Source organism: Hemicordylus capensis, chromosome 1, assembly GCF_027244095.1.
Source record: "Hemicordylus capensis ecotype Gifberg chromosome 1, rHemCap1.1.pri, whole genome shotgun sequence".
NCBI classification, from domain to species: Eukaryota; Metazoa; Chordata; class Lepidosauria; order Squamata; family Cordylidae; genus Hemicordylus; species Hemicordylus capensis.
In genome coordinates this window covers 431,428,063-431,452,699 of record NC_069657.1, presented here as the reverse complement: position 1 = coordinate 431,452,699, position 24,637 = coordinate 431,428,063, and the positions used below count along the sequence as shown (strand labels likewise).

At 44.5% G+C, this 24,637-nt stretch overlaps 2 protein-coding genes across 7 annotated transcripts in view; both read left to right on the top strand.

Annotated features, from left to right (window-relative positions):
- The window catches only part of KLC4 (kinesin light chain 4), a 71,402-nt gene extending 69,945 nt beyond the window's left edge, over positions 1-1,457 (top strand). For all 4 annotated transcript variants that reach the window (XM_053313275.1, XM_053313272.1, XM_053313273.1 and 1 more), the window contains exon 16: positions 452-1,457. In XM_053313275.1, coding sequence (XP_053169250.1) covers positions 452-541 — 90 coding nt within the window. In that variant the 3' untranslated portion in view covers positions 542-1,457. The remainder of the gene's footprint in view (positions 1-451) is intronic.
- Positions 1,458-8,704: 7,247 nt separating this feature from the next.
- Positions 8,705-24,637, top strand: part of LOC128352684 (heme-binding protein 1-like) — a 21,045-nt gene continuing 5,112 nt past the window's right edge. The window contains exons 1-3 of one of the 3 annotated variants that reach the window (XM_053313284.1): positions 8,705-8,849; positions 18,272-18,435; positions 20,267-20,352. In XM_053313284.1, the coding sequence (XP_053169259.1) occupies positions 18,288-18,435; positions 20,267-20,352 (234 nt within the window). In that variant the 5' untranslated portion in view covers positions 8,705-8,849; positions 18,272-18,287. Of the gene's footprint in view, positions 8,850-14,826; positions 14,852-16,541; positions 16,943-18,271; positions 18,436-20,266; positions 20,353-24,637 lie in introns of those variants that run through there. The other 2 variants (XM_053313285.1, XM_053313283.1) reach the window with 2 other exon arrangements.

Sequence of the window (24,637 nt, the reverse complement as noted above, 5' to 3'; positions counted from 1 at the left end):
CAGTATGTCATTCAATAACTTCTTCCAGTTTTGGCCTTTTTAGTGTCACTTGAAAATATTCCTTGGGTAAGATGTAGATGAAGTTTGAGGCAAGGATTTTCTCTCTTAACTTCAGAATCACCATTGTGGGATGTCTTAATTATCCCTTCACTCACATGATTAGTACAATTTATATTTCTTAATGCAGACATAGGCCACCTAATGGTGCAGCGGGGAAATGACTTGACTAGCAAGCTGGCGGTTGCCAGTTCAAATCCCCGCTGGTATGTTTCCCAGACTATGGGAAATACCTATATCGGGCAGCAGCAATATAGGAAGATGCTGAAAGATACACTTGAATAGTTTTCATAGATGAATAGTTTTCATTTCAAACTGGAATCTCTTGGATTTAATAAAGCCATACTCATGCTTGAAAGGTGCAAGTTCATAAGAAAGGGGATTTGTTTTTCAGGATTCTCAAGGCCTTCGGCCCGAGAGTAGAGGCTTCAGTGCAAGCAGTGTGGATCTCTCCTCTCACAGCTCCTTGGTCACCTCCAACTGAGTTTCCAACTGCAGCCATCTCTGCACCCCATCTCAGATGCTGATTGCTTCATCGTGCTGTTACTGCATCTCAGTGTGATCCTTGTTTTGGATACTTCAGCTGCTGTGTCTTCACACGATAGAACTTTGTGGTCTCTTGTGTTGATATCACTACCATGAAAGAGAAGAGCACTCGGTCACTAGGAAACACTAACCCATATGGGACCACTGCCTGACTAGAAAGAGAAGCTCCCTCCTGCTAATTGCTGTGGACTGGCAGGTTTGGTGACTGCACTTATCACCTTGTCTATGAGTTGGGTATTTCTGATTGCACAGTACGAACCCCAGTAATCTTACTTGAAGCATGGGCTGTCTGAGCTGAGGTACAGCGTCTTGCCTCTTCCCTAATGTGGACCCTTCTCACTATATGGCACTGCTGTGGGGGAGCTCATCTCCCACTGGGCTCTCAAGCTCACTTATTCAGTCCTTCAGTGCCTGCTCCCAGGCCCTGCCTTTGACAGTCCCCGGTGCCACCTATTTTTTGCACTGTATAACCCCCCTGTCTCCCTCCTGCAGCCTTCTATGGTGAGGTCCTTCCCAAATGAGTATAATTGCTTCTGGGAGTTGTACTTCTCAATCAGGCAGGAGGCTGGTTAGACAGGACTGTGTGGATTACTTGTCTAAGTAAAGGGACACTCAAGACCCGAGGAGATAGGTATTGACTCCACAGAGATTCAGTATGTGTACACTCCACTGTATGAGCCTTGTCTCCACTCTGGCCTCGTTGCCTATGTTTGCCTTAGCATGAACTGTAGTGCAGAGCAATGGAGAGAATTGCAGAAGGACCAGCCATTAGCCATGTGTTTCCCATGATTCACTTCTGATTGTTCTTGTTTTAATTTAAATAAATAAATAAATAAATAAATAAGCACAAAAATGAATTTTCTGAGACGTTTCAGAGCAAATCTTTTTGCTGTCAAGTCACTGCTAGTTTGGATTTATCTCTTCACTGTGCAGCATCAATGAAAGGAAGAGCTATCTCACTACTGGACACAGAAACAATGTCACCTGCACATCAGTTTGGAGTGTGTGGGCATATCACCTCTCCTTTTCAGTTGGAGACATTCCATCTCTGTCTCAAGGGGTACTTGATTACAGGGGATCACTCAAGGAATACTGAATTACAGAATACTAGATTACGGATTTATCCTTCTCACTGAATTAATTTGACATGTAGATTCCGGGGTAATGGAGAATGGGAGGGTACTGTAGAGACATCTACAGATTAAAGGCTTGGGCATGCTTGATAGGCAGGAAACGGGTGGGCTAATGCATCCCTGCTTAAGTACCAGAGATCTTTGCTTGATCAGTTTATTTTTAAAAGGCTTCCGAATCCAAGCAGGCAGAAATGTAGCCACTCCAACTGCTGGTTCTCTATAATGAGGACAACTGCACCTGTTGAATTTCGGTCACACAGCCTTTATAGACCCAAGAGTTATTTTCTCCCCCCACCCTTTTAAAACAACAACACCACACACATACCCTGCATGGCTTGTTTGCAGCTTTTCTTTAGGTTGCATAATGTTTTCATAGGAACATAGGAAGCTGCCATATACCGAGTCAGACCATTGGTCTATCTAGCTCAATATTGTCTTCACAGACTGGCAGTGGCTTCTCCAAGCTTGCAGGCAGGAATCTCTCTCAGACCTATCTTGGAGAAGCCAGGGAGGGAACTTGAAACCTTCTGCTCTTCCCAGAGCGGCTTCATCCTGAGGGGAATATCTTGCAGTGCTCACACATCAAGTCTCCCATTCATATGCAACCAGGGCATATCGGTGCATAGTAGCACTATGTACAGACCCTGTAACGGGGACAATACAGCACCTTCCGAAATATTTCTTCATGGGCTCCGACAGAGCAAGCCTCCGTTACAGTGGACAACCACCAGCATGCTACCACTTTGGGGCCTATGATCACATTTGCAGGGAATGCAACACATCACTCTGCTCCAAATGCATAGTAAGAGGTCACAGTATTATGAGTTGCTATAAAAGCATTCGCTGCAACCTATGCATGGAAGTAGGTCACACGTACTTCTGGTGCCCCGAAGCACATTACAATAAAAGTAATAGAGAAAGGGCAACGAAAGCGGCGGAAGTTGCTGAATCAGGGAAACAGAGAGCACAAAAACAAACAGAAGGACCACCTGAAAGACAAGAAAGACAACAACAGGATCACCCTGGGGCGGGAGAGGATGGACACACATCCTTTCCCACGGGCTGATCACACAAGCTTGCAGGGTGCATCTAGGGAGACACAAGACCAATTTTCGTCCCTATGGATGCAGGCATCCTCTAAGAAAACCAAACAAAAAAAGCAATGGGAGGATGAAAGAAACGGATCGACCAATTTGAATAGACACCCCAAGGACATGGGGATGGGTCTAACCCAACAGAATAGATTCAAGGTGCTAGCAACCATGGCAGAGGTTCCAGATGCCAATGATGAATTGATCCCTCCTTCAGACTCGGAAGCTGCCCAACAGGTAGATGAGTTGATCAAAGAACAGAGACAACTCAGAAAGCCCGCAAAAAACAAATGGATATCCTAGAAGCACTCAAGGGCCCCAAAGAAAACTGGACTAAATAACCCAAAACTGTAACCGACCTGGAGGAAGAGTTGAGGGTGGAACAAGACAAAGCAGCAGAAATATGGAACCTAAAGAAAGAATACAAGAGCATTCTAAAACAATATGAAGAGGAAAAGTCAGCCCTATGCCAAGCCATACAAACAAAAGACCCATCAATCCAAACTTCAGGGGAGACAGACCCCGATGTGGAAAAATTGGACCTAGTCCTAGCCCAGATTAGTGAAGATACCACAGAACTTAAGTCAATAGACTCGAGTTACAGCTATCAGCTTGCAAGGATAAGAAACATACAGGAGGAAATGGAAGAAATTAAAAGCATCCTAGAGGACCCCCGACAGGGACACGAAGTAACTACCTTGGCCAAAAATGGTGTTACTGATGATTGTATCATGACAGAAGAGAATATGTTAGTGGAAGAAGGGACAGATCCTAAAAACAGCTTGGACGAAAATGTAGAAAAAGAACATCCCTTAGAGGCCTCCCAGGAACCTGGGAGCAAAAATTGGTCTATTCTCATCCCAAACCACCCTGCCTTGCCTCCTGTCTCTGAACCCCAAACCTCCTCTCCCTCACCAACCCTCCCTGGGGCCCATCTGCCTCAAAGTAGGTCTACACTTTCACGTGAAGTAAACGTGGAAGGGGTAGGAGGTAATACTGTTATCATGGAAGACATGGAGGTAAGGGTTGAATTAACCCAATAAGCCCCTTTGAATAATACTTGACACGATCTGAGATCTAAGGAACAAATGCCTACTATTATATTGCCTCGCTTCTACGCAAACAGCGACTCTTTGTCTGAATGAGTCCATGCCTTACACATAACACCCTCCTATCATGGGTTGTCGGGCCAATTCCTATAATATACTTACATGGAATGCTAATGGATTAAGGTCACCAAATCGTAGGCAAGAGATCCTACATTTTTTAACAAAATGGAACTATCACATCTATGTTCTGCAAGAGACCCATTTCGAAAATGAGAGCCACCGCTTTTCGGCACAACAGCAATGGACAGTGGGCCCATCCTTCTGCTCCTACGATGGGAGCGGCAATGCAGGGGTAGTGATATTGTTTAAAGACAGACCTGATCTCAAAATCGAGAGGGTATTGGAAATTGATCAGGGCAGACTAATGTATGTAGATTTTACTGTCAGGGGTGACCCAAGCTCAGCAACCACTCTAAGGCTCGACCGAGCCTTTAGACTCTGTGCCATATATGCCCCGGTACAATCACACCTTAGGAAGGCTCTTTGAGCTAAACTAAAAGATATATGTGACACCAAGTGCCACCTCCTGATCGCGGGGGATTTTAATAACAGAGCCCAACTGAGCGACAGGAAAGCCTTTTCGGGAGGCCTCCCAGTCTCCCCCTCAAGTCCCTCTCTAACGAATGAGGAAAAAGCTCTCCAACGTTTTCTGAGTGAGACTCTGGGTTTAGATGATAAGGCCTTGGGGGTATATAATGATTTGGATTTTTTCCCAATCCGTCACGAAGAGAACTTTAAATTGCAGTATAGACATAAATTAAAAAACTGAGTCAAATTTACATATTACCACCTGAGATCAGCTAGCCGGCTAGATAGACTCTGGGCTCCCCCTTCTTTTGAAGTCTACAGGTGTAAACTAGTACTTACCCCATGGTCAGACCATGTGGCTGTGGGATTTATTTGTAATCTCTCTGAGGTAATTCCACATGGTAAGCCCTTGTGGCAATTACACCCAAAAATGTTAAGTGATTAATATCTCAAAGGTGTCCTTTTATCAGAACTGAGGTGACAGATCCCTCGGCTATTAGAGGCAGAAGATGATCTTTTGGGAGCATGGGAGACACTTAAAAAGAGGGTGGGCTGCCGTACTAGGGCAGTGACCAGCTGGACATATAAGAGAGGGTTCAAAAATTATCAGAAAGTGATCACCCAACATCTGAGGATTGTTGATAAGATGAACAGGGGAGAAGCCTTCGACGTGGAATCATGCCGCCGCTACAAAGAGACAATCAGGACATTTCAAAATGAGCTGCGGCACAGGCGTTTAGAAAATAAGTGGTATTGCTTCAAAGGGTCTGTAGTTGAAAAAGGGGAGTGGGCAAAGGACAAGATGCATGCATCTAGTTTGACATTCCAAGGCCTGCGATTGGATGGAAGTAGCCCACTAATGGCCGACCCCCACGATATGTTAAAGATCATGGCCCAGTTTTATACAAACTTGTATGCATTGAAGAATGTTTCTGTAAAAGGACATTCAATCCTATCTAGATAGGTTCTGCAGTCTGAATGAATATGGTCTCGGCTATTCCCTCACTGAGGGGGGGAAACGCTCTTTGACCCATCCTGTAATGATAGAAGAGGTCAGTTACCTCAGCAGGAAAGAACACATCAGCCCCGGGGCCTGATGGTCTGACATGGCCTTTCTATAAGATTTACGCAGACCAGCTACTACCAGTTTTAGTAAAATTATTTAATTTTGTCCTAGACAATGGGCATTTAAATAGGTCCTTTGGGGACGGCCTCTTAATTCCTCCCCCCCCCCAAGAAAGGTGACACCACTTTACCACAAAACTGGAGACCGATAACCCTCACAAATATCGATTACAGAATCTTTGCCAAAATCCTAAATAATAGATTGGCGAAAGTGGCTCCTAAATTGGTCCACAGCTTGCAGACAAGTGCTATCTCGGGAACAAAGATGACAGACTCATTGTGTCTGCTGAGAGAACTTTTTTACTTTATACAGAATGAAAGTTGAAAAGGTCACCTCCTCTTATTGGATCAAGTTAAGGCCTTTGACAAAGTGAACCACAATTATCTGTGGACATTGTTGAAAGCTAAAGGTATACCACCCCTATTCGTGACTTGGATACAGCTGTTCTATACGAATGCAAAGGTGACACCACAGATTAATGGATGGCGGGGCGACCTGATCATTTTGCATTTGGGTGTCCGCCAAGGATGCCCACTGAGCCCATTATTTTATGTTTTTGCCCTGAATCCGATCCTGATCAGGATTCAGAGAGAATGCCATCTGCAAGGACTCTCAGTCTCTATCCCTCCACCCTGCAAGATCTTCCCGGGAGGGAGGAGGAGGGAGAGTGAGGGGATAGCCGAACCACCTGTCCACTCAGAACCGCACTCTGAGTTTAGGGTAAAATTTGTAGCTCATGCCGATGATGTTACATTACTGTTATCGAATGAAAATGAAATCTCTGTAATACTAGACCTCTTCTGGGAATATGGCAAGATCTCGGGCTCAGAATTAAATGCTGACAAAAGTGTATTTGTTAAAATGGACCCCGGACGCCAGCAACTCTCATGCCTAGCCATCTCTGAATGTAAAAGCGAAGGGGCCCCAGAGTCCAAACTGAAGTGGGTAGATACAGTAAACATTTTGGGGATTGAATATGGGATTAAGGAAAAAGTCTGGGGGAAAAATTGGACAGATTGGGAAGAAAAGTAATGCTTAAAATCACCATGTGGAAAAAATTGAGCCTCGCCATGTACCAGAAAGCGGTTTACATCCGGACTTACCTGATACCCCCGGTGCATAACCTGGCGGTAGTCTATCCTCCCCCGCTCGATCTCCTTCGGAGAGTTGAAAGCCAGATCTTCCGTCTAGTATGGCACACAGCGTCCTTCCCTTTGGCCCGTCCGGTAGCATTTAAGGAGGCTGAGCGGGGAGGCCTAGCCCTACCTGCCCTGCAACCCTATTTTGTAACTGAATTCATGTCCTACAATTTTGGAAACTGGATTTTCGTAAATGTCCATAATATGTCCAACCTCCTGCAAAAAAACCTGGGTCTCACTTTTCGCTCTGCATTGGCGCAAGTCAGCATGGGGCATAGCATGGTGGGGGAAAGGATCTTTCAATGGTAATATCACACAAGTATTAAAAAGATAACACCCGGACTACTTAAGAGATTTGTTATTCACAAAAAATGGAAGGTTGAACCGGATCTATTTAAAGGATCCTCCTCAGTTAAGCAGCTAAGGAAAACAATTTATGGAGAGATTCTAGAAGTGGGTTTCTTAAAACCTGATTTAGAACGTAAACGCTACAAACACCGCACTTCACAGTAGTTGTGGCAACCCGATCACGCTATTGCTCTCTTTAAGGAGAAAAAAGTCCCTTTCCATTTATGGGAAACAAGGTGGCGCTTATACCATCAATATACCATTAATGCGGCTAAGCCATGGCTCCCAGAGGACCAGCAAGAGTGCCCTAAAATCACCTGCAAACAAAAAGCTAGTGAGCTAGGTAAAACATTCAGGGAAACCCACTCACATTTCTTAAAAGAGTGTGTGGTAGCCAAAAGAGTGTGGCAGGGAGTAAGCAAGCTGTTAGAGTGGCCTAATTTGGAAAAACAGACTTGGGAAGAACTAACATCGGGTTTGAGTGATAGAACCTCCTTTCAAGGTCCCAGAAAGAAACCTTCAAGGAAACGGGATGGAACAGGTGCCCTCATACTAGGGAATTGGAACGTTCCCCTTCTCGAAATCAGGTTAGTAAACTTGTATGTCATTTATGCAATGCTCGTGTATAGGAATAGGGAGGGAAGACGTGACCAAGAGGTTCACGCAGATGAGACAGTAAATCTCTTCTGGAAAAGTTTGTATGGTTATGTGCAAAAAGACAAGAGTATCTCTTCTAAACAGCAATGGGACAAATTGTGGAAATGGATGTTGGACGTAACCCCCCCGATTACCTGATGTGCCTTGAAATCCCCCACCCCCAAGTTACAGTACTACCTGCATATACTTCATAACCTTGTGGGTTTCCAAATCATTGTGTGTAAATCTTTGTAGATATATCATGTACAAACAACCACTTTGTATATAATTGTGCTTTGGCAACGTACTGTATGCTTTGGTAGTTTGTTGGTTCAATAAAAAAAATCTTGTCCTATCTTGGAGAAGCCAGGGAAGGAACTTGGAACCTAGATGCTCTTCCCAGAGCGCGGCGGCTCCATCCCCTGAGGGGAATCTCTTACAGCGCTCACACATCAAATCTCCCTTTCATATGCAACCAGGGAGGACCCTGCTTAGCTAAGGGGACAAGTCATGCTTGCTACCACAAGACCAGCTCTCCTCTCTTTCAAAAGAAGAAAGTCTGTAAATTACACGTCCGTGCTTTTAAAACGTAGGCAGACGTCTGGCAGAAATTCAGCAAACGGAGCCTTCCTCGCCACTGCATCTCTACTGAACCTTTTGCTAGCCACTGAAAGAGCACAGGAGCCCTCGGGGGGGGCGGGCGGAGGGACGAGTGCAGGAGAGCTTGAACCATGCCTGAGAAGTACTATCCTTGCCTAGCTCCTTTTGTGCTTTCTGACTGAGGGAGACGCACAGTGTGAAAGCAACCAGAGGGAACCTCGAGCCTCGGCCAGAAAGCTGCATTTGAACCCTACGCTGTCACCAAGAGTCGGTCTTCTTGCCCCACACAGGGAGCGTTCTACTGCGACCGGGAGCCCGAAGCTGCCGTTGGAGAACCTCCAGTAAAAGACCGCAGCCTTGGAAGTAGTAGAGTAGAAAGAAGAACTGGGGTGGGAAGCCTCTCTTTAAAGCGCCCGGTGACGTCACCGAGACGCAGACTCCGCCCCGGTTCGGGTGACTCACGCTTGGCCTCCCGCCTCCTTTCCCTTCACCAGGCAGGATCCGTTCCGGGTCGGGCAAGGCGCAGGAAGTGCCAGGTAACGGCTCCCCGCCCCCTCATAGGGGAGTGGGCTTGAGACCCCCGCCAGCTGCGCACGCGCTCGCTCTCTCTCTCTCCCACCCCTCCCCTCGGAGGGACGCGAGAGACTGAGGGATTGGCGGTCGGGGGCGGGGCGGGGCTTAGGGGCTGCCCTGAGAGGTCGGGTGCCCTTGCCGCTTGTTCTTCTTCTGCAGCCTGCTGCTGCTGGGGGCGTCCTTCCCCACTCCCCCCAATTCGTGCTCGGATGCCTGGGTCCCTTCCCTGGCGCATGAGGGAACAGCCGCCGCAGCCGCAGCCTCCACCTGGGGTCACCCTGAACTGCCTAGAACCGCTTCCTCCTTGTCTCCGAAGCGACCCCTACCACACACACACACACACACACACATGCTGGGGGGGGCTGCTCCCCCTCCCCAGCTCCCCCTCCCGCACTGCCCCATCTCCCCTCCCCCCTCCTTGGAGGACCCCGCCCTATCCTGCCATGCCCATCCTTACCTGAGAACAAGCTATTGCACTGCCCACCAGTCCTCAGGGGCCTGCAAGTAAAAAAAAAAAAAAGTCGTTTTTTTCTCTCTGGGTGCTAGGAGGAAATTCAAAGGATGTGGCTTAGCTGCATCTCCGATTTGTGCGTCCTCCAGTTCAACTTCTGCCTATTATTGCATATAATGCTGGAGGGGGGGATGTTGTATCTGTGTATTTCTCGTGGACACTTTTCTGTACTGTATTGTGAATTCGCTCCATCTCCCTCAATAATGATTGGATAGGTTTCTGTCTCCTCTTTCCTCCAAGGAGTTCAGAGAAGCATACATGCTGAACTCCATACCTCAGTTTTTTATTCTTGCAACACCCTTGTGAGGACGTCTGTCTGAGAGATGGTGACTGGCCTAAGGTCACCCTGTCAGTTTCATGGCTGAGTGTGGCTTTGAACCTGGGTCTCCCTGATCCAAGTCCACCACAGGCCACTGATTCTATGGTACATTCTTGTTTGGCATGTCTTGTGATATCACTCAGTCTTCCCCCTCATCCCATTCCTCTCCACCTGCCTTAGAAGTACCCCTTCTGGGCATATCACACTCGCTTTCTTCACACCTACCACACTAATGCCATCTGCCAGCCCTTAAGGCCTCACCTCATTTCACTGGCAACACTACAGCCCTGGAGAATAAACTGCTCCCTGTCCATGAAGCCCACTTGTCCCTGAGAGAACTCAGCTTTTCTCTGAATATCCGCCCTTACCTGTCTACTAGGAGAAAATCCTTACCTCCTGTGATACTCCCCTCCCATTTCCACTACCCTAGATCACCCCCCATTGTGGCATTGCCTTTTTTAAATTACAGAAGTAGATACGGCATACCCTTTCTCTTTGAGGGAAAAGAGTTGTCATACTTTGGGAAATAACTGTATTGAAAGGCAGAAAGCTTATAAGCAGTCCAGTTACAAAAAATAAAATAAAAAAATAAATCCTTTTTTGTGGGGGCAGGGGATGGCATTCCAAGTAGTCAAATAGACCATGTGGGATGATTATAATCTCTTTGGAAGGATTAAAAAAAGGGGGGGAGGGGTTTCCAAGCTCTTTCATGTTAGAAATTGGGGGTCATCTTAAACGTAGGGTCTTCTTCCTTTTGGATAGATCGTATAACCTATATTTAGCCCATATTTTTAAGTGGGTCATCTTCTATTTGGGTAAATATGATAGACTGTGAGACAGCATTTGTAGGGGTTTCAGAATAAGTCTGAGAAGTGTAAAATAATGTACAATGTGAATATTGCTGTTTAAATTAATAGATAAGATCCAGGTAAAAGATTCTAGAGTTTTGTGTTTCATGTATGTATGTATGTATGTATGTGGGTGAGTGTGTATGTGTGCCTGCACACAGTCACTACTACATAGAATATTATGTTTGGCTTCAGGTTGACAAACATTACAGCTCTTGCACATTTTTATCGTTCTTAAAGTGCTCTTCAGCAACAAGAAAAAGTTATCAACATGGTTTACAAAGTAGATGGAATGAGAAGATGGTTTCCTGAGCTAAGTAAAAGGGGCTCACAGTCTGAAAAGAACCACAAGGGACATACCAGCAACAGCCGCTGAAAGGCATGCCATACTGGGATGAATAGAAACGACAGTTGCTACCCCCCTGCCAAACCCCTGCTAACTTGGCAAAGAGGCACCTTTTAATGTGGTGATTTTCTTTATTTAGCAGGGGAGAGTAACTGGCCCTATCCAAACCCAGCACTGTACCTCCAGTGACTGTTGCTGGTGTCTACCTTATGTTTCTTTTTAGATTGTGAGCCCTTTGGGGACAGGAATCCATCTTATTTGTTTATTATTTCTCTGTGTAAACTGCCCTGAAATTGAATATAAATAAATAAATAAATACAAGAGAGAACCAGCTTGTAAAGGTGCCTCTTTGCCCAGTTATCAAGTACACCACCACATGTATGCAAAGTGTACATTGTAATGGGTTCGACAGATGCTTGGTTTTTTCTTTTGACCTTCACTGTAGAAATGAATTGCAGGAAGGTGGAACAAATCAAGCATGTACATGTGGTTTAAAAATATTCATCTTTCACATTATGGGCTATACTACAGGTGTGCATATTATATATAATATGCATGCAAGTATGCTCGTGGGTACTAATAGATTCATGAGTATTACACCCATGCTGCAGCAGCTTCATTGGTTACCAGTTTGTTTCCAGGCTCAGTGCAAAGTGCTGATCTTGACCTTTAAAGCTCTGTACGGCTTGGGGTCAGGATATCTGTTGAATCACATTCACCCATATGAGCCCGTCAGGATCCACCCCACCCCTCACATACCAGGCGCTGCTTGTAGCCCTGCATTGACTGAGATCTGATTGGCAGGAACCAGAGATGGGGCCTTTTTATTTGTTGCCCCTTGACTCTGGAATGCACTTCTGGATGAACTTGGTCATCCAGTATTTTAAAGAAACACTTAAAGACTCATCTTTTTTAGAGAATCTTTTAAAATGTTTATTCTAGTGGCGTTTTAATTTGTAAATCTGATTTAAATTGGGTCTAGTTTTAACTAGGTTTTATTCAACTTATACTCTTTTGTTGTTGTTGTTGTTTTGTTTTGTTTTATTGTTGTTAGCCACCCCAAGCAGTATTGCACTGGAGGGGCAGGATATAAATATTTTAAATAAATGCATTTATGGAGAGAGAGTGTGTGAGAGCATTTCTCCTTTAATGTTTTAAATTCCTCCAAGGTTTCTACTCCTAATTAGGGTTGCCAGATCCAAATGGTGAAAAAAGTTGATATCTGTCACCAAAAAAGTGGAAATAGAGGATGCTTTTCACCAAAAAAAGTCTCCAAAGATCTCCACTTTGCATAAAATTTGCATATGTGTATTGGTATTATATATGCATATTTTGATTAAAAATTGATAATTTGAGAATAAATGCAGCTCACCACTGTGAAGCTAACTAGGGGAGCTATATGTCTGCACAGTCTGTTGTCTAGAGATGCAGTTCTCAAGGCCCCTGCTTCTTAATTAAATTCATCTCGTGGTTAGGTTTACCACACACACAGTTTTCTGTTCTCGTCTCCCTCTCCTGTCCTCTCCTCTCCAGCCAGGCCAGCAACTTCATCTCTTGGCTGGAGGCAGGGCAGCCAGCTAGCTACGGAGCCAGCCTCTTTGCATGCTGGCGCAGTGGTGCATGCACAGTCTCCCAGTTGCTTGCTGTTCTCTGGGACTACAAACATTTATATATGGCTTTAAAACAGGTTTCAAAGTAGTTTTCAAAGAAAAATAATAACATGGTCCTCCGTCCAGTGTTCCCTCTAACAGGGATTCCCAGATGTTGTTGACTACAATTCCTAGAATCCCCAAGCAAGAACCATTGCAGCTGGGGATTCTGGGAGTTGTAGTCAACATAATCTGTGAATCCCTGTTAGAGGGAACACTACCTCTATCCCCAAAGGGCTCACAATCTAAAAAGACACGCAAGGTAACACCAGCATCAGCTATTGGAGAAATGCTGTGCTGGGGGTTAAAAGGTGCCTTTTTATTCAGCGGAGTAGCTGCTGAGTAAATTTCGCTAGCTAACTGACCACTGAGTAAAGTTAGTTAGCTACTTCTCACTGCTGCCACCACATGAAGGAAGCAAGCTGCCCCTGCCAGGCCCACCTATCTGTGCTTCTGCATCATGTGGCTCTGTAACCTGCCACTGAAGCAGAACCTCCACTCTGGCTTCCGCATTGGATGGGTCTTCAGTAGGAAGGGGAAAGAGACAGAGGAAGAAAAGCTGCTCACGAGAGCAATGTGTTCTGAACGAACAAAGTGTTCCAGCTGCTTCCCAGAACTTTGGACACCTCAACACATGCAAAACAAAGTTGTGTGGTCCCCAGAATAGTCTCTATTCCTCCTAATACCAAAAAAAGGTCATTTGGTCTTCAAAATAGTCGCATGTCCTATATAAACGTTCCTGTATGGCAACCCTACTCCTAACGTTTTTGGAGAAAATTTGAAAATGTACAGTCTTTTGAAGGTTCAGAAAAGTTCTTAAACTCTCAGTTTTTGCCCATTCTCCCTCTTTTCTTGTTTCTCCCAGCCCATGTCTTTCCTGATAAAAATCTATCTGATCAGCAACATATGGACCTAGGTTCGCTTCTTGGAAAAGGCGCTAATCTGTGTGCCATTTTCACTGTTGAAAAATGATTGGCTGGTTCTACTCCTCTTAAGCTTTTATTATATTGCTGACGGGCAGAACAAAAGAAAAGATTCCTGGAGGCTTTATATTTTGACAGTTTTTCTCTGGACATTGCTGAAAACCAGAATGCTGTGAGGATGTTACCTGCCTGTCATCACATGATAACTGTGTTTGTCTTCTGCTGGACTTCGATGAAATCAGTAGAGCATAATGTTATGACTAGATTTGGACAAAATTTTCCCTCAGTGTCCAAATATGGCCATACTGCCACTGCACCTTAAAACGCCTCATTTACCTGCCTACCAGCCTGGGGGGAAACCTGCTGTGGTCAGAAACAGAATAAATTATTCAGGTGATGGCAATAATCAGCATATTATGCAAATCTGCACTGTTTACCCAAAAATAGATTTTGGGTTCTTGGCACAGAATTCCCATTTTACTTGTGAGAGCGTTCACGTTTAGTCTTGACAGTTAAGCGAGTGTTAAGAAGCCGACAACATTTGGACAAAGAAAGGAGGGACAGTTAGGATTGCATTCCTCTGTGCACTTACTTAGGAATAAAACCCACTAAGTTGGGGAATGGGGCTGTAGCTCAGTGGTAGAGCATCTGCTTTGCATGCAGAAGGTCCCGGGTTCAATTCCCGTCATCTCTGGGCAGGGCCGCTGTTCCTTGGACGTATGGGGTCCAGGGGGTGTGGAGATGTGGGGCCCCAGTGAAGCAGTGGTGTGGAGATTCCTGCCTGGAATCTCCTCATGGCCACTGGCCCCCGAAATGTGGCTCCCACCGCAGCAGCTGCATCCGACCCAACCAAGCCCTGCGGCCAACTCTGCTCAGCTGTGCACAGTAACAGCTCCAGCTGGGCTGGGCTTCGTCTCTGGGCAAACCAGAGAGGAGAGCAACCCGGCCGTAGCTTTACTGCATGCAGCCGAGCAGAACATGCTGTGGAGGTCTGGCTATGTCAAGAGTGCAGCCACTCAAACGGGAGCTGTGCTCCAAGGTTGGCAGTAGACAGGGAGATTCCATCCTGGAAGCTCCCTGTCCACTGCTGGCAGGGGGCCAAGGATTGGCACCTGACTGGGGCAAGGCCTCACTTCGCCCCCACCCCAGGACAGCACTATCTCCAGGTAGGGCTGGGAGAGACCTGAAACCTTGGGAAGCCACTGCCTGTCAGAGTAGACAGTACTGAACTAGATGGACCAATGGGCTGACTTGGTTTAAGGCAGCTTCTTATCTTCCTATCAGTTCAGTGGGATATTTCAGAGTGAACAAACATAGGATCAATCTATAAGAAGGGTAAAGTTAAAGAAGCGCAAGGGTTTCTACTAAGGTATGAAAAACTGTATCGCTATGCCATATATCTTTCCATATAGATATAGAAAATATAGCAGTATAGAAATCTCTTTGCACCTTGGAACACTATGCTTCTCTGGTTACTGCAGCTTGCAAAAGAAATGTACAAAAATGTTAATCTGAGAAGAGCTTTAAAGGTGCTGGCTGCAGTTTTATGCTTTTGATTTTAGGCTACTTTGCTGTTGTATTTATTGTAGTGGTTTTATTTTGATTTGTTTAAGTTAATACTGGTTTATTAACTGCCTTGAGCAGTTATGAGGAGAAAATTAATAAACAAAATTGAAAAATTGATGAAAACATGATGAATAAGTAATGGTATTTCAGTAAACATGCATAGATGTGGCTGTATGTCTGCATTACTAAACCTATTTGCTTTCAGGTAAGGCCTGTTGATTTCATTGGGAGTTATTTGCAAGTAAACAAGGCTAGAAGGATCAGGTTTTAAGATCCTTAAACATTCTGGTCTAAGGAGGGGATGGGGTCTAAGATCCTTAAACATTCTGGTCTAAGGAGGGGATGGGGTCATTCTGGTCTAAGGAGGGGATGGTCTATAATAGACCTATATCAGATCTTCACAAAATGGAATTTAAAAATGAATAATACTTTGTTTGGTCTTCCTCGGCTGAATAAAACGGATAGGCTGTTTAATACCCTTCATGAACAATAGCATATTGATTCTTGAATTCATTGGCTTGGCAAGCTAAGAACTTATTTCTGCCACAGGTTAATGTTATCCAGTGTTGGCTTGTGGGCCTTATGCTGTCTGTGTATCTGGTCATATGCTCTTAAATCTGCTACATAAGTAAACTCCAATTTATACAGCAATACGCTGTCCCTTGCCAAAAAGGCTTTCTTTGGGCTTTATCAGTGTAGTTTTCCTGCCCCACCCAATTGGCAAGAATATGTTGCTACTGTCACAAAATCACTATTTTCATTATTTTCTACATATTTAAAAACATACATTCCGAGAACTGCACACCTGGAAGCTTTTCAAGCTGGGCTTTTGAAACCCTTTAACTCGCATTGCCTCCGGAATAGAGGGGGTGCATTCACAAATCAGCTAGATGTACCCCAAAGTCCTTACAAGTTATCAGGGAGCAGTTCACACACAATTTGGGTTTTTCACTGTGCATTAGAGTGTAACCTGATTTATATCTGGGGTAAAAAAAATCCACTATTTGTGTTGGTTTTTTGGGACAACTTCGAGTTCGCTGTAAAGCCTCCCCATAAACTCGTGATAAAACCTGCTATGTGTAAAAAACCCCTGGTGCAAGGGTAACACTGAAGTCTCTTATCCTTGTAGGAGTGGGCTCTATCTTTATGCTTTCCCACTCTCCTCCTCTACACTCAAAATTCTCCTCACTCTCTTTCCTTGTCACCTTAACCAAGCAGCACCTGCTCCCACCCCAAACTGCCCCTGGGCTTCAGAGGCCCTTCTTCGTGTGCCCCCACCATCTGAGGTGAGAAGGGTGGTAACTGGGGAGAAGGCCTTCTCAAGCGTGGCATACCATCTATGAAATCCTCTCTCCTGCCTGCCACCTTCACTGTTGTTTTTCCAGTGCCAGCTGAAAACCTTTAGTCTCTCAAGCCTTTAAAATTGCTTTGTTTTAACTCCTGGAGGTCATTTACACAATCAAAAACTGTGTTCTACATGGGTTTGGGAGTTATGTGCGCTACCAATTTTGGGTTTTGTGGAAGCAAAGTAAAAGGAAAACCTGAGTAGAAGTGATTGTGTGGAGGCAAAGTAGGAGGGAAGGGGACATGTTAACCCCTGGCCACTATGATAGTACACTCTAGAGTTTGAGCACCTGCTTTATATATTTCATACTATGTGACTCCCATCTTCTTTTTTTGTAATTGTTTTTACTTTCATTTTATAGCTGTATTTTTATTGTTCTATCTCAATTCCAATATGGTGGTGGTGGTTTAACTGCCTATATGTATGGAGGAATCAGTGGGTTTATATGTCGCGAAAATATCCCCAAGATAACCAATGTAGATGTGAAAGATCCGGTTCAATAAAAAGCTGTCTCTGAAGACTCACAAAGAAAAGGATGCAAACCTTCTGGTACTAAAAACCAAATTGTAGATTTTCCAAAACTGGGCGTGGGTGAGGAGAACATGCCTCCAGTAGGATTGGAAAAAATAGGGTGTAGGACTTGGAAAAACACATGTAAACTTCTCAACAGCACCATGTCAAAATACCTGTTTCACCTATATCGTAATCATTAGGATAATGTTAAAAATAGAAGCCAAATATACAAAACAAACAAAAAACATCCAGTGCTCTTCTCAATAATCTGATAGCCAAACTTTGCCACAAGAAATATAGTCCCATTCAGACATTATGTTATACGAGTGTACAGATATCTGAACACTCGTACATGTTTGTGTGTGTATCTGTGCTCATTTTAAAAATGAATCTGGATACAGACGCTTCAAATGCATGGTACAGATAGGAAATATACTGTTGTACCTGCATTCAACATAATATGTGGATGACTGTACCTGTGTACAGATCTGTACCTGTGTACACTGTACATTCATTGCACGAGTGCTGAACATAACATGTGAATGGCACTTATGTCTTCTACAAAAAGAAGGCACGTAATAATGTATGCTGATTATTATATTACTATAACTTTGCGTGGTGTGTGAAACAAAAACCTTCTGATGGTTCAGCAGAAGGAAACCTGGGATCTTCACTGTTTGGAAGCATTCACCAAGGATTCTCACGTTCACTCTTAAGAGTTTAGAGTCCTTCACACTATGGGCCAAGCTATATGTTATGTTGGAGCTCTGTGGTTGGAATTCCCAACATAATTTTATTGTGAAAGCAGCCACAACCTCCCTTCCCCGGTTCGGGTGAGGTCTTCAGGTCCAATTCTTTCCCCACCTTCTTGCTGCAGAACAACCTGATCTAAATCCCCTGCCCTGAAACTCTTTAACAGCCACAGAAGGAAAAACGTTTGGCTTAAATTGTGCTAGTAATTTCCCCCCTCCATGGCTAATAGCTGCTTCAGGGACAATTTCTGGAATAAGTGTGGGGAGAGCTCTGCAGCTCTCATCCAATTCAGGCTCTCTCTTGCAGATTATTTTAGAAAAAAGAAAAATACATTGAGAATTCCAGTCACAGAGAATCAGTGCAATGTTTAGTTGGCTTCCAGATAGTTGTAATGGCTTCTCTTCAACTTTCTGGAAATCAGAATAGTGTGTTTGGATTTGACACCTTGGGTCTAGTTTCCTGCAAAGGAATGTGGCGTTAGGAAATGTCATAGCACTCAGCAAGGAAGTGATGGTCAGGGCATACGGTGCTTTCCTCATAGTGGGAAGTGAACCATTACTATGAACACTTGAGCTATGTGGGGTCTAGAATTTCCTGTTGCATTTTCTGCAGGAGCTGCTGTGTTAAGATGGCTCGTATTACCCTTGAGGAACTGAATGAATTGGATGATGAGGTTCTTGATGAAGAAGAGGAACCAATGGATGGGGAGGAACAAAACAGGTTGTTTTCTCATTGGGAAACCGTAGCCAGCACTCACCAAGTGACACTTCCTCAAGGTAAGATCTTTTATCCTAGCCCAAGAAATCAAAAGGCAGGTAGTTTTCGAAAAGCTGAAGTCTCCAAGTAATGTTTGCAGAGAATATTTCATGTTACTACAATTCCTCATCCTGTCTCACATTTAATTGTATTCTCTTCAGCTCTCCCAGTGCAACAGGTACATAATGGAATCCATGTTTTGCAGGATTTACTGTGAAACCAACACACCTGTGCTAAACTATTTTTAAAGCATCCAGTTCCTTTACAATATTTTGTGTGTGGAAGTAACATGTTCCAGACTGAGCTCTTAATAACGTTGCTTGCATAGGTGGATTTACTGCATTGTACATGGAACTGGGAGCTTGGTTTCCTGTGGTCTTTAACTAGTACCACTACTAACTTGTGGGAAATCCTTCTGCATCCCTTTATGTTTGCTGTAATGCCACCTAATGACGCAGCAAGAAATGACTTGACTAGCAAGCCAGAGGCTGCCGGTTCGAATCCCCGTTGGTATGTTTCCCAGACTATGGGAAATGGGAAACACCTATATCGGGCAGCAGCGATATAGGAAGCTGCTGAAAGGCATCATCTCACACTGCGCAGGAGGAGGCAATGGTAAACCCCTCCTGTATTCTACCAAAGACAACCACAGGGCTCTTTGGTGGCCAGGAGTCAACATCAACTTGACAGCACACTTTACTAAAGCTGGAACAAAGCAGTTTGATTAGAGGATAATATGCATTAGTAAAATGCAAGAAAACCTCAGACTTACAACATAATTGGTTCCTGGAAACTGTTGAAACATCTTAACTTGGAACCTATTTTCCAACAGGAAACAATGAGAAGTTGATGGTGGAGAATCAGAAGTAACTCACCTTTACCATCTCCTCCCTTCCCAGTCTTTCCCTCACCTTCTCTCACTTTTCTGGGAAGGGAGGCAGTTGGGTAGCTTGCCTTCATCTCCTCCTCCTCCTCTTGGGCAGTGGTTAGACAGGGAAGGAAAGAGAGTGGGCACAAAGTGGCATGTGGGCTGGGGACGGGATGGGCACTTGCCTTCTTGCCGTCACATTCACAACACTTCAGCTGAGCTTGGAGGAGGAGGAGCCAAAGCCACAGCAGTGGGGCACCTCTCAGATAGGCGAGTCCACCAATCCCTCCACAGCCTCAGTTGTAGCATTAGCTGCCTCCAAAACTGCCAGCCTCTATGACAACATGAGACTGAGCCACTATTGTCGCCTCTTCCTCCTCTAGTCCCCTCCCACATCGGCATAAGCAGCCCATCTAGCAGAGCTTCCCTTCCTATGGTGAGTGTTGGAGCGCCTTAAGTCAAGGACTGTGTGTAACCAGAGGTGCCCCTAGGTAATTTTGGAGCCTGGACCTAAAGGCCTTTGGAGCCCCCTCTCCCCTGCAAATTCAGCATCATCGTGCTCCGCTGGGCAACCACACTACCCAAGACAGACTAAAGAGGATTTGGGGGGGCCCAGGGGCTGTGGAGGCCCTGGACTTCAGCCCTGAAGTCCAGAGGTAAGAGCGCCTCTGCCTGTAACTAAGCATGAACAAAACCATATGAAGGGATGTGTTGTTTATTCAAGTTGGCTCTTTTTTGTTCATGTCAGTAAAACAAAAATTAATGTTATCCATCCCACATCAGGGGAGACTGACTCTAGTTTTAAAACTTAAGTGCTTGGATTGGATATATATACCACCCACCCACCCCTCCAATTTAAATAGGGTGTACAGAAGGTTGCTTGTTTTTTGCATAGGCCAAAAAGATAGAAGCAGGTCTGTGGATCTGAGGGAAGTGTTCAGCCTTAGCAAAAGTAATTTTCCCCATTTACACTGTTTTTACAGAGATGGCAGGTCCAATTGTGCAAATGACTCACCATAACCAGATGCGAGAGCCTGTGCCCTACACTATGTTGTCACAACATGAGAAGGTGAGTGCTCACATATTTTCAGGTTCCCCCTTCCTGGGAGGCTGGAGTGGTGTTTCTAAAAGAAAGTAGTGTCTGCATACACCCGACTGTCTTTTAACTTTGTGCTTTATTGTAGAGAAAAGTGGGTTGTCATGTGATATCTCTGCTTGTCCTGCTTCCTTAGAATCCAATCTGTAACTTCCCAACACTCCAAGAAAATGTTTGCTATCATTAAACATGTACTGACATGTCTTGTGTTATTTTGAGTTCAAACATTTGTTAACCCTTGTAGAATAAACCGTAGAGCTAACAGAATCCCTCACTGTGAAATAGGGGGGTGAACGGAACCGGTTCCGTGCACACCTGGCAGGTGTGTGTGTGTGGGTTGTTTTAAGGCACGGGGAGGGTGCCCTTACCTCCCCTGCCATGCTACCCCCTCCGGTGTGGCTCCAAAAACCGCTGGTACTGCTACTGCCAGTTTTATCCTGACTGGGGCAGCAAGAGGATATACAGCTGCCCCACACCAGCAGTTTTTGAAGCAGTGCTGGAGGGGGAAGCGCAGCAGGGGAGGTAAGGGCACCCTCCCTGCACCTTAAAGTGACCCCCCCCACCTCCCAGGTGTGTGCAGAATCAGTTCCGTGCACACCCCAATTTCACAGTGAGGGATTCTGTTAGCTCTACCGTTTATTCTACAAGGGTAGAATAACTGGCAGGGACCCCATATGATTTGCCAATAGGCAAATAGCAATTTTGAAGGGACAATTTTAACAGATAAAATAATACGCAGGAGAGAGGAGGCTTCAACCCTACCCCAGGAGTTTGGTTTCAATCCATTTGGGCTTCCCTCTGGTTGCTGTTAACATCTTTAGAAAAATGCTGGAAATCCTATTCACAGATCTTCCTCATTGCATCTTTCATAGCTTTCATTCCAAGATCATGTCCCCTATGGAGATGTGAAGGCCTGGATTGGAGGGGGGGGGACCAGGGAAAAGATGAAAAAAACAGGGCAGGGAGGGGACCAGGGTTTTTTTTTTCTTTTTCTTCTGGTGGGGGAAAGTGCTTCCTCATTTTTTCCAGGCTTTCACATTTTTAATCCTCAGCATTGTATATAGAAAGATTATTTTAAAACGGCAAACCGAATTCCATATATCTGGATTCCAGAAGGATGTAGTTTTAAAAAAACAGTATAAATGTACTGTTGATTAACAAAACAGAACTACAGGTGAAACTCGGAAAATTAGAATATCGTGCAAAAGTCCATTAATTTCAGTAATGCAAATTAAAAGGTGAAACTGATATATGAGACAGACGCATTACATGCAAAGCGAGATAAGTCAAGCCTTAATTTGTTATAATTGTGATGATCATGGTGTATAGCTCATAAAAACCCCAAATCCTCAATCTCAGAAAATTAGAATATTACATGGAACCAAGAAGACAAGGATTGAAGAATAGAACAATATCGGACCTCTGAAAAGTATAAGCATGCATATGTATTCAGTACTTGGTTTGGGCCCCTTTTGCAGCAATTACTTCCTCAATGCGGCGTGGCATGGATGCTATCAGCCTGTGGCACTGATGAGGTATTATGGAAGACCAGGATGGTTCATTAGCGGCCTTCAGCTCTTCTGCATTGTTTGGTCTCATGTCTCTCATCCTTCTCTTGGCAATGCCCCATAGATTCTCTATGGGGTCAGGTCAGGCGAGTTTGCTGGCCAATCAAGCACAGTACACTGTATACTTTTCAGAGGTCCGATATTGTTCTATTCTTCAATCCTTGTCTTCTTGGTTCCATGTAATATTCTAATTTTCTGAGATTGTGGATTTGGGGTTTTCATGAGCTGTACGCCATGATCATCACAATTATAACAAATTAAGGCTTGACTTATCTCGCAGTGCATGTAATGCGTCTGTCTCATATATCAGTTTCACCTTTTAATTTGCATTACTGAAATTAATGGACTTTTGCACGATATTCTAATTTTCCGAGTTTCACCTGTATAATAGGCAAGATATTTCATCTTCTGCCTTCTTATTTAGATGGATGGATGGAGAGAGAGAGAGAGAGAGAGAGAGAGCGTGGTGTAGTGGTTAGAGTGTTGGACTAGGACCGAGGAGACCTGAGTTCAAATCCCCATTCAGCCATGACACTAGCTGGGTGACTCTGGGCCAGCCACTTCTCTCTCAGCCCAACCTACTTCACAGGGTTGTTGTGAAGAGAAACTCAAGTATGTAGTACACCGCTCTGGGCTCCTTGAAGGAAGAGTGGGATATAAATGTAATAATAATAACTCAGTGGTGGTGCACATGCTTTGCATGCAGAGGGACCCAGGCAATCCCTGGCATCTCCAGGCAGGCCAGAGAACCCCAGAGAGCCACAGCCAGTCAGTGTAGACAATATTGACCTCATAGGAATCATAACATTATGAAGCTGAAAAGGACCTTAGGGATCTTCTAGTCCAACACCCTGCTCAGTGCAGGAATCTGCTCCAGCATCCCTTAGAACAGAGTTTCTCAACGTTTTTGGAGTCATGGGCCGGTACATTATTCGTGTGCAGTTTCCCAGACCAGCCATTAGTAAGGGGATCTCCCCTCTCGCCCCCAACCCTGCCCCCTGGCACCCCCAAAAAACAATTTCAGGCAGCTCTCCAGAGCTCATTTCCAGGCAGTCCTCACTCTTGGATAATGTTCATTTCAAGGAAGCAAAATGAATGTTATCCAGCAATGAGGGCTGCCTGGAAATGAGCTCCAGAGAGCTCCCAGCAGCCCCTGCTGGCCTGAAATTGTGTTTTTTTGGGGGGTAGGGGGGTTATTAGCACTGGTCTACGGACCGGTGGTTGAGAAATACTGCTCTAGAAAAGGAGAGCCCATCACTGCATGAACCAGACTCTTCCATTGGTGGACAGGTCTTATCATTGGGAAAACCTTTCTAGCCTAAACTCTGTGACACTGGGTAGCCTTCCCCTCACATTATGCCCTTCCTCACATTATGCTCCTCCCCCCCGCCCACCCACACTTCTGTTCATAATGATAGACATTTTATTAGTACTGTTAAATTAATCGTCTTGTCATTTTAGCCAATCTGCATTCTGCTTTTTCACATTAGCATTAATGGGATCAAAAGCATGACATTACATTATGGACTCTTCAAGAGTGCATTATTTATTGGATTCAATTGTCCTGGTCTTTCTTCTCCTCTTGGGCAAAATTTTTAATGGCAGAACATTTCTCTTGTTTCCTCCTGGTTTTTGGCTTTGTATGAATGCTAAGGTTCTAGTATTGGTCAGAGTAGCCCTGTACTGATGCCTATGTGTCTCTTTCTATTTTCCAGATTTAGCACTGATTGCCCATTTTTTACTACAGCTTTGTAGTACAAGTGACTTGTGTTTGATCATATCCTTGGTTTTAGCTATCCGTTATTTGGGATTGAAAAACAGCATTACCATTAGACCGTTTTCAGGTTCAGTGGTGCAAACGACATGACCTAACCAGCTTTCTCTTCTGCAGTCTGACTCTATTTCGTAATTTTATTCTATCCTTTGCCAGTGTAGTGTAGCTGTTCGGAGTCTTTTGTTTCATCCCAAACTTGGAGTCTCCTGCTCAGTGCTGGATTTAGGCACAAGCCAAGTAAGTTTAGGGCCTCACATGATGAGGGGCCTCCTAAAATACCTAAAAAGGACTGGATTTTCAAGTTTTATGTAAGTGGTTGAAAAATAAAGGAGAAAGAGAAAAAAGGCTTGCAAACAAGATATTGTTCTGATAAGACAAAAATATACTTCTATGGCTACGCAATTATTTATCATGTTGAGTTTATAAATCTGTGCAGAAATACTCTGAATTTATATTGAAAATGTATTAGACCAGGACCTGATTTAGACCAAGGCTTGTTGTCATGGTTACAAGTGGTGTTCATCTCTTAAGACGAATGTTGCTGTAACGGAGCAGCACAGCGACAGGGGTGAGAGATGGACATACTGGGGTGTGACTTCCTACCCATTTTTTTTAAATGTTATGGGGCCTTTTACACTTTGCATAGCTTAGGACCTCAGTATGTCATAATCCAGCCCTGCTACACCATTACTTTCACCCAAATCATGGGGGTTTTGTTAGTTGCCATGACTGAAGCCCAGTTCTAATAAATATTAGATGAGTTGGTAGACCTGTTTCTGTGACATACTATTTCAGGCTGCAGGTGGGAGTTAAAATGGTTGAATAATCCTCTGTTCAAAAAAACCTTCCTTGTACATAAAAAACTGGCATGTAAGAATGAAGGCTAAATTACAACCTTTCTCCCTGATATTTAGTT